Raw genomic sequence first — 15,403 nt, forward strand, 5'->3', positions numbered from 1 at the left:
AAGTTGTAAAATCAAGTTATAATAATAAGTATGGCTAAATGAGAGTATTGCGCAAGAAAATGGAGCCTGTTTTCTAAAGATAAAAAGTTTTTGAGTTTTCCAAATTCAGCTGCAATTCAGATCAATTAATCAAATTATTTTACTCATGATGTAAATCCCCATTAAGCCAGTTTAGAACAGTGTGCAGGTATTTGAAAAGTTGACATGGTAAGCCATTAAATATAAGAATTGTTACAGATGTCTCTTTCTTGGTTGTTAGATTGTAGAGAAATCACCCCCTGTTGAGGACATTCCTGCGAACATCGACGGTGAGATCCGAGACCTGATTCTCCAGGGCTTTACGCTTCCCCAAAGGGCTCGACCCTCTGCTAGCGACCTCCTGAGACATCCAGCATTCGTGCTGCTAGGTCAGTTTATATTTTGACTTGGTTTTAATTCAAGAATGTAGAAATGCATATTTTTTGGAGGTTGAGTCTTAAACACCTTGCCCATGTCAACAAATCTTCCTTATAACAGGATCAAATTGAGTGCGCGTTTTTTTTGTATTATTTTTCTTCTATTCTCATTTTTAAGAATTTTTAGACTTTTAAAGGAATTCTCCTCCTGATAATCAAGATAATAGAGTATTTTTCTATCATGTAAAATCAAGATAAAGTTAAAAAAATGGAATAAAATGTTTAAGGATTACCAGTGTAGTTAAGCTTGTTTCTGTATTTTTTTTAAGAAATTTGGCAATTTGTTTTTTACAACTGCCTTAACTTTCAACTTTTTTGGCATTTTTTTGTAGACATCTATTTGATAATAGAATTTTACAATAGTATTGAATTGTGACACTTAAAAACACATTTCATTGCCAGCTCTGTCAGACCAGTGTGTTAAATAATTACTTGACTCCTGATGAGTTAATGAATATATTGATGTTGAGCCATTTGATGCAAGATCTATATGGGCTGTAAGAAAAATTACATCAATTCCAAACTAGTTATAAGTATGCCTGAACAAATTTGGATCAACTCTGCCCAGTTGAAATATTGGCTTGGACTATTTCAGCCAATTTTCCCATCTGTCTGGACCATATCCATCTAGACCTTATTGGCCCTCTTTCATATTATGATCAGTAGAAATAAGCATTGATGATATGAATTACTTTGAACTAAAATAATGTTTTATGTAGGCAATATTCATGTTGCCATACGTTGACATACACTGCATGGAGGTGTATCCTTGAACTTATTTGTTAATACATAAGCTAACTCTATTGCCCCGTATACATTTTTTATTGTATTGAATTTTGATTAAGAATAAGTACAAACAGATACTAATTAAATTAATGTATTAGATATTATATAAAGTCTTATAATTACTTACTAATGAACTACAAACCATCATTAACTTTCTCTGAAATTTCCTAGCCTTTTCCTCTTTTACGGTTGGAAAGCAGGTGTGAACAACTAAAAACTGGGCAGAAATGGACCAGGTAGATATAATATCTGGGTCAAGATAACTTGAAGAAGTCAATACATTTTTCTCTATAGAGTCTAGATATAAATCTTGTTTTGATATTCATCAAAATTATGCCTTTTCTTTCTTTTAGAAAATGGAAGCCCCGATCAGGCGTATTCACTTCTCCCCTCAATGGGAAATGGACACACTTCACATATTCAAAGTGAGATAGACATGAGACTTCATGAAATTGTGGCAGAAATCGACAAAGGCAAGAGTCAGAAAGAAGCAGCTAGCAAGAGTCAAAAAGAAGGTGCTAGCAAGAGTCCGGAAGAAGCTTCTAGCAAGAGTCAGAAAGAAGCTGCTTATTTGGAGTCTGATTCTACAAAGGAACATAAAGAGAGTGCGGCTCATAATGAGGTTCAGCCTAATCTTCAAGGTGGTGAAGATCGGGAGGTGTTACAACCATCATTAGCAGTTGATCCCTATGAACATTTGATGAAATTTTTCGGAGACGATATTCAGAGTCATCCAAATGGAAAGACAGTTCCTCCTTCTGATAGTGCACCTGTTGTTTCTCTCTATATGGGACAAACAGAGAATGGTCGACTAAAATCGAGTGGCTCAGATACCAGCTTGCCGAAAACTTCTGATGAGCTGATTAATGCGCTTTTGCCTAAATTTGAAGAAATTGGTCTACCCGACTTTGATATCCTCATTAGTGAGAGCCTACCCCTGAACTCTGAGAGAAATATAGATACCTTTAGGATTGATTCAGCCCATAGTTCTGACTATGAAAATATGGAGGAGGTTGAAAAGCTTGATTCCCAAGAAGCAATGCTGAATATCATTAAGAAATACATTCCTGAGGTAGTGAACCAGAGCGAAAGCATGACAGAAAGCACTTCAAGGACTGACATCTCTGATATATTGTCCAACACTTCCTTCACTGATTCTACAGGTGATGGTAAATCAGAAATTGTGCCTAAAACACACATATCAGTAGAGAGTAGTCCTCCAAAAACTGCCAGTGATTTAACAACTAAGCCATACAGCCCCATTGAGGGAAATACTTTTCCAGACCCTGTAAAAATTCTGCCTGACAACAACTCAATTTCTGATGATGACTTCCTGTTTATGTCAGGATCTCCTCCGAAAACATCTCATTCAAATTGGATGAAACACACACCACCGACTCATTTCTCCATAGGCTTTGATCAGAATTTGAAGAGGCCAGAATCTGTGCCAACAACAGTTCTTGTTCCTAAAATAGGGAGCCCAATAATGCCAACAATGGTTCAGCCTAACGAGCAAGTTATGAGTAAAGATCGGAACATTCAGTCGACCTCCACTCCAGGAACCACCAAGCATAGCCGTAGTTTTATGAACCAAGAGCAGTTGCCTACAAACCCAAGACCAGAGTTAAACCCACTTCTTGTGTCTCCAATTCCAAAAAGTTCATTTGTAAGACCATTACAGTATTACCAGACAAGTGAGGGTCGAAGAATTCTGATTATTCCAAGTCCAGTGTCCAATCAAACATTTGAAGATTTTCATCAAGAACAGAGGAGTTGTTTCTTTCAGATGAAAAAGGAGTCAAAGGAAGCATATTCTCAAAAAGAACTGAATGATCATGATGAGAAAATAAGACAAGTGTTTCTAGCCAATGCTGAGCTCATAGAGAAGTATTCGGGTAGTTTTACCAAGAATTTCACGCCTCGACAGTCACCTGACATCAGAAGCAACTTAGTGGGTAACGGTTTTGGACTAGCAAGCCCTGGGGTTCTATACAATACACAAAATCCATACCATCCTGAACAGGCTCAATATACGCCACTGAATACAAATCAGAGATTTTTTCCGAGAAATCCACCTTACCAAGAGGGTGTTCGACGGGAATTATTCATGACCAATCCAGGACAGGTACCAGAGCCATATGTGATGACCACTGGGCATAGCCTGATGCCGGTCATCAATCAAACAACTGGTTACCCCCATAATTATCTACATGAAAGGCAACCGTTATCATTCCAGGGAACAAACCCTTCAGGGAATTACAACCAGACCCAATATCCAGGTTCTCTGTACCAAAAGGACATAACTGGACCCAAGCAATCAGCATTCTTCCAAACTCAACCTTCACAGCCTATTGTGCCATCAATGAGAGTCCACCAACCAAGCTATCTATTTTTACAAAACCAGATCCAGCCACCAAGATATCCACAATTGTCCAACCAGACTGTCCTGTTTCCTTCCCAAGCCCCTGTCGCTCCAGTTTCCCCCAACTCAAGGCCTCGAGACCACCATGATATTGAGAGAACTTTGCGAAAAAGTTTTTCGGCACGGACCCAGACAGCATTTGGACCAAACCAGGCAACCTTCAGACCAGCAAATAACTTCAATTTCAGTCCCTCAATGAATCCAAGACCTCCTCAACCAGCACATGGTAATTTTTGATGATTTACTGTCAATTTAAATGTTTTGAGGAATTGTAATCTCCAATATTCGAGATAATCACATTGTGAATTAAACATATATTACTAAATAATACATGTACATAACGACATCATTTATAACATAGCATCCTAAATTTATTTTAAAAAGGTTGTCTGGTAAGTGCAGTGGTTAGTGCACTCGCTCCTAACCTAGGCAACCCGGGCTCGATTTTTGGCCTGGTTGCATGTGGTCACCATGTGGGACAAGTGGGTTTTCTGCGAGTTCTTGGGTTACACTCACAACTCAAGAACAATCTCTCGCACAACATCGGGCCAGCAACAGTGATTTATATAAGTTGCAATAACTTGTTCAAAGCCATTGTTTAAATAAGTTCATCTCTTTCAGGAGTCATCAAAAACCCAAACCTGCAGGTGGACATCCGCAAGGCATCAGAGGCCCACAAATACTCACCCATATCCCAGTCCCAAACTGCGCCCGTCCTTTCACCGCCCAAAACACCACAGACCCGAAACCTTCTACGTCATGCATCCCACATTATGCCTCTACCTTACACGCAGTCGGATGGGGCAAGTTCCCCCGCCAGTGGGATGGGCCTCTCAACCGGATCAAAGTCCCAGTTTGATCAACAGGAGGAAATCTTCAGTATGTAGACCCATGAGTTTTTGTTACTGAGATATTTACCTTGTCTGTTTTTCTGGTAAAAGCCAATTTTAAGCTCTACTGGCCAAAGGCAATAAAAAAAGTTTGGTTCTATCAAATGATGACCTATATTGTGCCCCTTTATCATGGCACCAATTCACTCGGATATTAATACTCATGACTGTTAAACCAATGGAAATATTACCTAGTCACATGATGAGCATGAACGCATGAACTAAATAATGCACATGGACTAAGATTCAATAAAGTCTTTCTTGAATAAAGTTGGTAATTGTCGTGGAGGTTAAAATCAAGGTGATGTGACATTGAAAATCATCAAGGCGTACAGTTAAGTACCCGGTATATTCTCAATACTGCTGGTGTTTCACACTTGTTAGAATTTTAAACTTAAGTTCTAAGTGTATTTGTTACAGGGCAGCTGGGAAAGACTGCAGTGGATGAACTCTCTCAGCACAGTGACCCTGTGGAGAAGTTTGAACGCGGCCTCTACGACTTTGATGATGATGAGAAGGGGGTACGTGGTTAAAGATTATTTATTGACCATATCATACATAAACAGGGGTACATGGTTAAAAATTATAAGTTGACTATATCATACATCCACAAGGGTAATTGACCATATCATACATCCACAAGGGTATGTGGTTTAAGATTATTAATCAACCATATCATAACATCAACAGGGGTATGTGCCTAAAGATTATTGATTGACCATATCATACATCCACAGGGTTATGTGGTTATAGATTATTAATTGACCATATCATACATCCACAGGGGTATGTGGCTTAAGATTATTAATTGACCATACCATACATCCACAGGGGTACTTGGTTAAAGATTGTTAATCGACCATATCATACATCCACAGGGGTATGTGGTTAAAGATTATTAATTGACCATATCATACATCCACAGGGGTACTTGGTTAAAGATTGTTAATCGACCATATCATACATCCACAGGGGTACGTGGTTAAAGATTGTTAATCGACCATATCATACATCCACAGGGGTATGTGGTTAAAGATTATTAATTGACCATATCATACATCCACAGGGGTACGTGGTTAAAGATTATTCATTGACCATATCATACATCCACAGGGGTACGTGGTTAAAGATTATTCATTGACCATATCATACATCCACAGGGTTATGTGGCTAAAGATTATTAATTGACCATATCATACATCCACAGGGGTACGTGGTTTAAGATTATTTGACCATATCATACATCCACAGGGTTATGTGGCTAAAGATTATTAATTGACCATATCATACATCCACAGGGTTATGTGGCTAAAGATTTTTAATTGACCATATCATACATACACAGGGGTAATTGACCATATCATACATCCACAGGGGTATGTGGTTAAAGATTGTTAATCGACCATATCTTACATCCACAGGGGTACGTGGTTAAAGATTGTTAATCGACCATATCATACATCCACATGGGTATGTGGTTAAAGATTGTTAAAAGACCGTATCATACATCCACAGGGGTATGTGGTTAAAGATTGTTAATTGACCATATCATACATCCACAGGGGTACGTGTTCATAAAGTTTTTCAAATAATAATTAAAAATGTGCCAATTCTGTACAAGAGCTGTTAAGCCAGTATTTGTGAAGAAAGAGGCCAATATGAGAAAAAAATATTCAAGTATGAAAAAAACTGAGCATCTTTTTGTTAATATTTTAATTTGTTTGGTTTAAAAGTGAGGCCAATATCTAATGTTTTGACATAACGTGATCAATATAATATATCACAGTATGGATAACATTGCAAACAGTCTATTTTCTGAAGTTGGAATATGACATTAAATATAGAACGTGCAGTTTCACTAACATTTTCTTGGTTCGGCCAATGTATGAGTATAAGTCATAAAATCTAAGATAAGATTGTATTTTTCAGTATAGATATGAAGTTGAAAATTGATAATACCCTTGGTTCATACATTTGTGGGCCTGTTTTATCGAGTACCTGTACAAACCCACATTTGCCATGCATGCATGGACCAAGCCTCCTTTGTTGACAATATTCTTTTCATTACTAATACATGAACAAACCAACTTTTGTCCATGCATGCATAGACAAACCCCCTTTGCCATGCATGCATGGACCAAGCCTCCTTTGTTGACAATATACTTTTCATTACTTATATATGAACAAACCCACCTTTGCCATGCATGCATGGACAAACCCCCTTTGCCATGCATACATGGACTAAGCCTCTTTTGTTGACAATATAATTTTTACAACTTGTGAATTTAAACACCTAGCAATTGTTTTGTTTTTTTGGAACACGCCCTCGGGAAAATGTGTGAAATTATGACCTCGAGGAAGTCATAAGGTTTTGTGCATGATTTGTGTATTTGGGACCGGCTATAGTGCTCGACTCCTCAACTTATTTAGGTTTCCATGGAGCGTCAGTATATTTTATGTGAACATAGAAGGAAAAAGGTCCGGGACTAAGCTTCAACCTCGAAGGACCGCCAGTTCTAGAACGACCGCCTGTTCGAACAACCGCCTGTTCTAATGACCGTAGTTTGACTGTATATGTATGTTATAGCGAATCATTGGTATTTTTCTGTATTTCAGCCTTATGCTGAATTCCACATGAGTTCTGACACCGATCCAGAGAGTATTGCTCATTACCTTGATAAAGAAGGTAAACTTTTGTTTGAGTCTATCACCAGCTTTACTGGTTAAAGGGGCTGTATGATGAAATAGCGAAAAAAAAAAAAAAATTGTCAAAAACTGACAAACTTGGTATCGATGTGTACGATGCATTGAAACTTAATAATTGAAGTACCACATAGTTTACAATTAATTTATTTTTCGCCGTTTTTTCATATTTTTCCATTAAAAAAGATTACTTGGTATGTCTACCTATTAAAATTCATTCCTTATGCATGATTGGCTAGTCAATGTTATCACGTGATATTACCAAGTAAGGTAAATAGCTTAAATATTCCAATAGTTAATGGTAAGCCTTCATAGCACAGTGGATACAGCACTGGACTGCAATTTTGGCTACACCAGTTGGAACCCGTCTCCGACTCGATTTTTCTTTTACATTTTGGTATTTTTTTTACAATTATGAAAGAGTAAAACATTTTATTAAATAACTGTACTGAGATTCGTTGGTGCTAATCTGGTGTACAGTCCCTTTAAAGTTCAACACTAGCTTTAACACCAGTTTTAGTTCCTCAACAACCTTACTGGTTAAATTCAACCTTATTGCTTTTTGTCTAGCCTGCTTGCAGTGAGCGAGACATAGTTGTAACAATGGCAGTTACATGTTTATGCATGCATGGGTCAGTTCGGACTTTTTCTGGGCTGTATCTTGATCATGCATGATAGGATTTTGATAAAACCATGAAGGTTCACCATGATGAGGTGGCAAGTCACTCACAAGAATCAGGTCTGTAAGTCAAAGGTCTAGATCTAGGTCAAGGTTGAAATAATCCCTTTCCAGACTGTATTTTGACCATGCATTATAGGATTTTTAAAAAAACACACTTGCTATGAAGTTTTAACATCATGATTTGGCAAGTTGCTAACAAGACCCAAGTCTGCACCCCAAATGTTAGGTCATGCTTAGAGGTCAACGGTTGAAATGATCCTTGTCTTGGCTATATCTTGACCATGCATAATAGGATTTTTAAAAATCTGGCCTTGAAGGTTCACCATGATGAGGTGGTTTGTCTCACACAAGACCCAAGTCTGCACCTCAAAGATTAAGGTCATACTTTGAGGTTAAATGCCAATATGAATACTGTTGATAGACTTAACCTTATCAGGGCTGTATCTTTAGGTGCATTTTCAAAGCATTCTCAAAAATCTGATGCATTGAAGAGTATTATGTCTGTGTCAAAGGCTGTTTCAAGGGACTTGACATGTCAACATTTGGCATCTTGTATAAGTTCAACACTGGCTTTATTAGTTTAAGTTCAACAACAGACTTACTGGTTTAAGGTCAATACTGGTCTTACTGGTTTTAGTTCAACACGGCCTTTCTTGTTTTAGTTCAACACTGGCTTTACTAGTTAAACAACAGCCTTACTGGTTTAAGTGCAAAACTGGTCTAATTTGTTAAAGGCCAACTATGGTTACTGCTATAAGTTCAATACTGACTTTAATAGTTTAAATTCAACATCAGCTTTACTGGTTCAAGTTCCAAACTGGCCTTACCCGTTCAAGTTCCACACTGTCCTTACTGATTCAAGTTCCACACTGGCCTTCCTGATTCAAGTTCCACACTGTCCTTACTGATTTAAGTTCCACACTGACCTTACTGATTCAAGTTCCACACTGTCCTTACTGATTTAAGTTCCACACTGACCTTACTGATTCAAGTTCCACACTGGCCTTGCTGATTCAAGTTCCACACTGGCCTTACTGATTCAAGTTCCACACGGCCTTACTGATTCAAGTTCCACACTGGCCTTACTGATTCAAGTTCCACACTGGCCTTACTGATTCAAGTTCCACACTGGCCTTATTGATTCAAGTTCCACACTGGCCTTACTGATTCAAGTTCCACACTGGCCTAACTGATTCAAGTTCCACACTAGCCTTACTGATTCAAGTTCCACACTAGCCTTACTGATTCAAGTTCCACACTGGCCTTACTGATTCAAGTTCTACACTGGCCTAACTGATTCAAGTGTCACACTTGTCTTACTGATTCAAGTTCCACACTGGCCTTGCTGATTCAAATTCCACACTGGCCTTGCTGGTTCAAATTCCACACTGGCCTTACTGATTCAAGTTTCACACTGGCCTTACTGATTCAAGTTCCACACTGGCCTTACTGCTTGAAATCTAAACAACAAGCTGCAAAAAGTTGCCTTCAACCATAAGACCTGAAGACTTTCTTATCGGAGAATGAAAAATCTTTTTAGCTTGCCATTCTGATTAGCTTGCTGTTGATATGAAAAGGAATGAAACACTGCAATTGGAAACCTTAGACGTCAGTGTTTGTATTTTTATCTAGAAGATGGAGTTTTGTTGGTGTTTCGGCGTGGGAGTGTGGAAGAGAAGTTTCGAATGTCGGACTCATATGCTCATAACCCCTGGAACAAGGTCATCGAAGATATTCTCACTTGGATACCGAAGGTAGGCATGAAATTATGGTTAAATTTTCAAGGAGGACAGTAATGGTATAGGTCTCTGCCGCTTGCCCAAACGGTTGTGGGCTCAATCCCCAATGTAACAGCTGTGAAGATAAGAGCAGTTGAAATAACATGATGTTTCACTAAAAACATAGAAAGATGTTTATATTATTGGAAAGGTTCAAGTTAATAAAAGATTTGTACTGCTATTCATTGACTTAGTAGCGAGTGTTCAAAGTGAGTGTAATATACAAAGTCAGCTCATTACAACTTTGATATTCAATTCTTTCTCTCAGAAATTCGGCATTGGGAAGTACTGTCTACAGTCAGCTGAGGGTGAGCTACTGGACGTTGACACACATCTTGACTCCGGCCCAAGAGTGCTGTTTGTGGTCGAGGGAACGGACAATGATCCCTGGTGGGCAGACAGTGATGGCTTCTACTTCAATCCGAAGTTCGGGGCTCGGAAGTGACTTTTGTGAACATTTTTTGGTGAATTTCCTGCTCTCATTTGCCTTTGGTTTTGCAATGATATGTGTATGTGAGTACATTGGTAAATTTAGTCTTTAAATGAAATAATTAGCTGTTTTTTTAGGCACATGGGGGCTTTTTGTTATGTTATTGTTAATTTTAGAAATGATTATATCTTATAAACATTGTGATAATTTGTCATCTTAAACATTTTTTAATTTCACATACATAATCACATCATATAAACATTATTGTTTTAGCTATGCAGTTTTTAAAGGGGGTTGCCACCAGAATGTTTTTGGTAGCAAGCCTTTGTTCTTATTTGAGCAACATATATATATATAATATATATAAAAACATTAAAATGGTAAAATTACTTTTAAACACTATTTCATTATTTCTATCAAAATCATATTTTTTTCAAGATCTTCATTGCACACGCAGTTCAATGTACGTTGTTATCTTAGCACCAGCATGTTTTTTTTGGGGGCCAACCTGTTGTTTTTTTTAGCCCCCCCTGCCCTTTTCCCTTTTTAATATTTTTTACCTTAACATGTTTGAATAAAGGTTTTCGACTGTAGATTTAAGTAATTATTTTTGCAATACAGTGATATACATGTACATTAGAGGATGATTTTGACATTAGATTAACTTCCTTTCATTTTTGAAAATGAGATATTGGAGATTCCAATTAAATGCCCAAAAATTCACTGCTGTATCTACTTGTATTTCAGTATTCAACTTATGTTTACACCTGACATAAAATTTTGCATATTGTGTTTGTAACAATTCACCTTCATTCCTATAAAAGAATCATGTTATAATTTTAAATTTTCTTTAAGAATTGCTTACTGAATATTAAGTGTAATATGCACGAGACAATTTTGTTAAATTTAAATGTGGATATATAAGGATCAGCTGATATTTTTTTGCACCCTTTTTCTAACAATTACTGGTAAAAGTATTGTTATACTTAAAAAGTGATATTTGTATTGTGAGAACCATAGATCACTTCATTGTTGTTGATAAAGGAATGATAAATAATGCTTCACTTTCTAAATGTATTGGCAGGTTATACTTGTTTTCTTTGAGTTAAAAAAGAAAAGCTTGAATTAATTTGACTAACATAGTATAGCAGTAACTTTTGTACTTTTGTAACCATTAATTGTGCCATTAACACATATGTTTTGATATGAATCATGCTTTTTTTCTATTATATTTTATTGTTTTGTGAATGAAAATATTTTTTGGAGATCAGCAGTCCCATTCCACTGTGTTGAATTGAGGGAAAATAGAGGAGGTCATTTGATATACAGAATATCTATTTGAAATCATTTTTACTTGGTTGTCAACAAAGAGTGAATAGGCAACCATAACTTCAGCGCTATTCCATTTTAATATATAACCCCAGGGGGGATTTTAAGACTGTTATGATTTTATACCACCCCAGACAGAAGCAATATTACCCTCTTGGGGTCCAAATTAGTTAAAAAAAGACACCCACCCATATACTAAAAAAAATTGCCTTCCCACAGTAGGTTATGTTGTACTGGAATAGCCATCAGTTTAACGAGACTGTTAATTAAACATATGTCTCGGTAGATCCATGATGAAATCCAAAGTTTGGAGTATCTATTAGTTGTGTGTTTTTAAAGTACAAAAATAAGTTTGTGTATAAGATATTATTGCAATATCATTTATGGTATTCTTGTGATTGTTAGGATGAATTTTACAGTTTATTTTCTCATGACTATTTTTTTAAAGAAGATTGTCTTGTATGTTATTAAGTCAAAGATTAATGTTGTTTGTGGAAGTCTAGTTGTATATTCAAGACTTTATACTCAAGTGCCTTTTGGTGACAAAAACGTAAAATTTGTTATATTTATTAGATTTTTGGTGACTTAGCTTGCATTTAAACAGTATGTGTACTAGTTGACTTGTTAAGAGTCTTAAAATTTAGAAATGGCCATGTTTTTACTAACTGTGATCTGTATTTTACACAAAGAAGAAATCTTAATTATCTTGACCATTAAAATGTGTCCCACAATGGTGGCTGTAAGTCCCATGACCTTCAAAATGTGTCCCACAATGGCTGCCACCATTCCTTCTTCAGAGTGAACAATGACATCATGATGGCTGCTAACAACTTAAAAAGTCGTATTACTATTAAATGTTTTATTGCTTGTTACAGTTCATATTTATTCAGGGGTTCTAATGTTCGGGAGTAATCTGGAAGTCAGTGTTTAGAGCTTTTAGTCTTTGTACAGTTTTTAAAGATCCATATATTTGCATGGATATTTGCAACACAAACAGTAGGAAGTATCCTCAAATGATTATAAATCACTTTGGAAACATTTTCAAAAGCCGTCGAAGCCCCTTTACCCAGCTTTGGGCATGAATCCCTCATACTCAAACAGACCCCTAGGTATCTTTCATGATTGACAATTGTAAGGACCCCTGATTATAATTGACCTATTATTGAACTGTTATTAAACTGTTATTGAACATACATTGTTTATGAAGGTATTACGTCACAACATTCCAAATAATCCTGAAGTGCTACTAACATGACAGTGCGAGTCCCCTTAATGCAAGAACTCAGTAATTGCATATTGAAATAGAAGCAGTTATTGAGTTGTGCCTTATGGTGACCTTGTACACAACGTCTGTTGTTTGTTTGTGTTAGTTTATGTTCGTTTGTTCGTATGAGTTTCTGACACTTTTTGTCACATGAAATCTTCCGGTTAATTATATTGTCTTTTTCTATGCACTAAAAGAGACCAGTGATTTTTATGTTTGTTATTTATCATGTATCTTTATCATGACTGAATGCCTTTAATTTTGTATGCACATTTGTTATTTTTTTTTTTTATTCCTATGTTTTTTTATTTTTTCTGTCATTGCATAATAAGCTTTTGAAAACAGGTTTTTTAATTGATGCCAGTGAAAGTGGTCTAGTGGTTTACAGGTGTCGGCCATATGACTGGTACACAACTAGGGGAACATTATCCTAGCTTCTGAAACAGCGCAGAAACTGACTTATATCTTCTAACAACTGTCTTTATAATCCAGCATTCATTGGAATAGAAGTAATAAAATATTAGTGCCTCCTTGTTCACATGGATGATTTTAGAAGATTTGAAAAAAGAAGAGATAAATTACCAGTAATATACTTGCGCTCAATGGGTTTTGATCCTAATCAACACTCGCATTAAGTGGATAATGGTTGCTATTCCACCTGTCTTGTCTTTGCGGAGACAGGAGTATTTATAAAGAGTAAAGTAAAATAAGATCTCTCTTTTTGTTACTGAAATAAATGGAAAACCAAACTCCCATTCAGACCACTCTTCTGAAGAGACAACTGACAATACAGGATTATAGATGAGTACTTATTTCTTACATGCGATTTCATTGGAAGAAGTGTTGTCTTCCCTGGGTCATGCAATTTCATATAAAAGAGATTTTGTATAAAAATCCAGACGAAATTTTAGATTGGATTCACTACAACTTCGAAGGTCTTTTTTTTAAAAAACAAACTTTTCCTGAATTAAATTGGGTTAAGCATAGTTTTAGCAATTTCCAATCAAATCTGAAAGCAGAACTTCCTGGAACTGCTAGATGCAAAACACACAACAATTGGGATTTTGTGATCACTAATATTATGCTAATAGTCACCAATCCAAGGAAAATTAGATTTGTTTTGGTAGTCATGTTTTCAAAGTGAAAAAAAAGAATTATTAAGTACAGTTTTATTAATTAAAATATTGTGTATATTTGTTTGTTAAAGGGACTAGACACCAGATGGTCCAAAAATCCGCAAATTCAGTATTTCCTCAAAACAAGTCTAGAATTATCAATACAAGCTAAAATGAAGCTGATTAAACATTATTTTACATGATTTAGGGAAAATCTTGTCGCAGTCTCAGTTGAGTTTACATGGTAGACAAACCTAGTAAATTTTGAATTGGAAAAATTCCCCAAAATTGGAAAGATACATGCTTAGTAGGCGATGTGATATATCAGTAAGATTCTTAATGTTTAAAACAGTGATATCATTTTTTGGTAAGTTTTTGACAATTTTCTTTGTTGCAATGCTATCATTTGGTGTCTAGTTCTTTTAAGCACTTTAGTTGTGTGTGTTTTTTGATAATAGTGCTACATAATAATAATAATAATAATAATAATAATAATAATAATAATAATAATAATAATAATAATAACAATCATAACAATCATAATAAAAACAATAATGATTGTAATAATAATATAAAATAGAATTATTTTATTTCTCATTTGATTTATTTTTTGAAACAGTACTTCAACCAATACATTGCTATAAGTTCACCGGAAGTCAAAACCACGGATGCATGCATTTTCTGCAGTGAGTGTTATACACATTGTTTACCCCTGAAAATTTGGGTTCGTATACACCAACATCTGAGTTTGACTCAAAAACTTCAAATTTTGTTCTAATGTACATTTTGTTAGAAGAGCAACATTTGGTTGAACGTGTCACGTATTTTGCAAAGACGATGTTGACTGTAACAATTATTAACACCATTTCGGTAAAAATATCCAAACTCAGACATGGATCGTTAATGAATATGGAACCAGTTTTATTCAGACGACAAATGGATCTTGAATCTGCCTTGAATTCTGCTATTATTAAGTTGATAAGTTATTTTATTTTGATAAACCTTAAGTTTACCTTATAGAATCACGATTAAGTCCATTTTCTGGAAATAATTCTAGTACTATTATTTATTTTATTTTTTTAAACCAGTAATAAGATTTATGCAGTCACTCTCTTCTGACATAAACTGTTTTCTTTACATGTATAATACTAAAAGTGTATGATTATGGCATATTGTTATGTTTGAAACTCATATTAGTTATGTGTGAAACGCAAAACGTTTATATGCTTTGTTAATTGTAAGTCTGAATAAAGAGTGCATGGAATAAACGGAAATTTTCTTGTCACGTGTCCTGTACAATATGGCGTACACCATACTGCCATAAAGATGTGCTTCTATTTCTGATTCCCGTACATGGAATAAACGGAAGTTTACTTGTCACCTGTCCTGTACAATATGGCGTACACCATACTGCCATAAAGATGTGCTTCTATTTCTGATTCCCGTACATGGAATAAACGGAAGTTTACTTGTCAGGTGTCCTGTACAATATGGCATACACCATGCTGCCATAAAGATGTGCTTCTATTTCTGATTCCCATACATGGAA

The 15,403-nt window shown here is 35.8% G+C and overlaps 1 protein-coding gene across 4 annotated transcripts in view; it reads left to right on the plus strand.

The window, feature by feature from the left end:
- LOC128212349 (uncharacterized) overlaps positions 1-15,122 on the plus strand; it is a 57,212-nt gene extending 42,090 nt beyond the window's left edge. For all 4 annotated transcript variants that reach the window (XM_052917953.1, XM_052917796.1, XM_052917877.1 and 1 more), the window contains exons 15-21: positions 260-407; positions 1,595-3,889; positions 4,285-4,542; positions 4,974-5,074; positions 7,170-7,239; positions 9,571-9,692; positions 9,985-15,122. In XM_052917953.1, the coding sequence (XP_052773913.1) occupies positions 260-407; positions 1,595-3,889; positions 4,285-4,542; positions 4,974-5,074; positions 7,170-7,239; positions 9,571-9,692; positions 9,985-10,161 (3,171 nt within the window). In that variant the 3' untranslated portion in view covers positions 10,162-15,122. The remainder of the gene's footprint in view (positions 1-259; positions 408-1,594; positions 3,890-4,284; positions 4,543-4,973; positions 5,075-7,169; positions 7,240-9,570; positions 9,693-9,984) is intronic.
- The last annotated feature ends 281 nt before the right edge of the window (positions 15,123-15,403 follow it).

Source organism: Mya arenaria, chromosome 1 (assembly GCF_026914265.1).
Source record: "Mya arenaria isolate MELC-2E11 chromosome 1, ASM2691426v1".
Taxonomy (NCBI): domain Eukaryota; kingdom Metazoa; phylum Mollusca; class Bivalvia; order Myida; family Myidae; genus Mya; species Mya arenaria.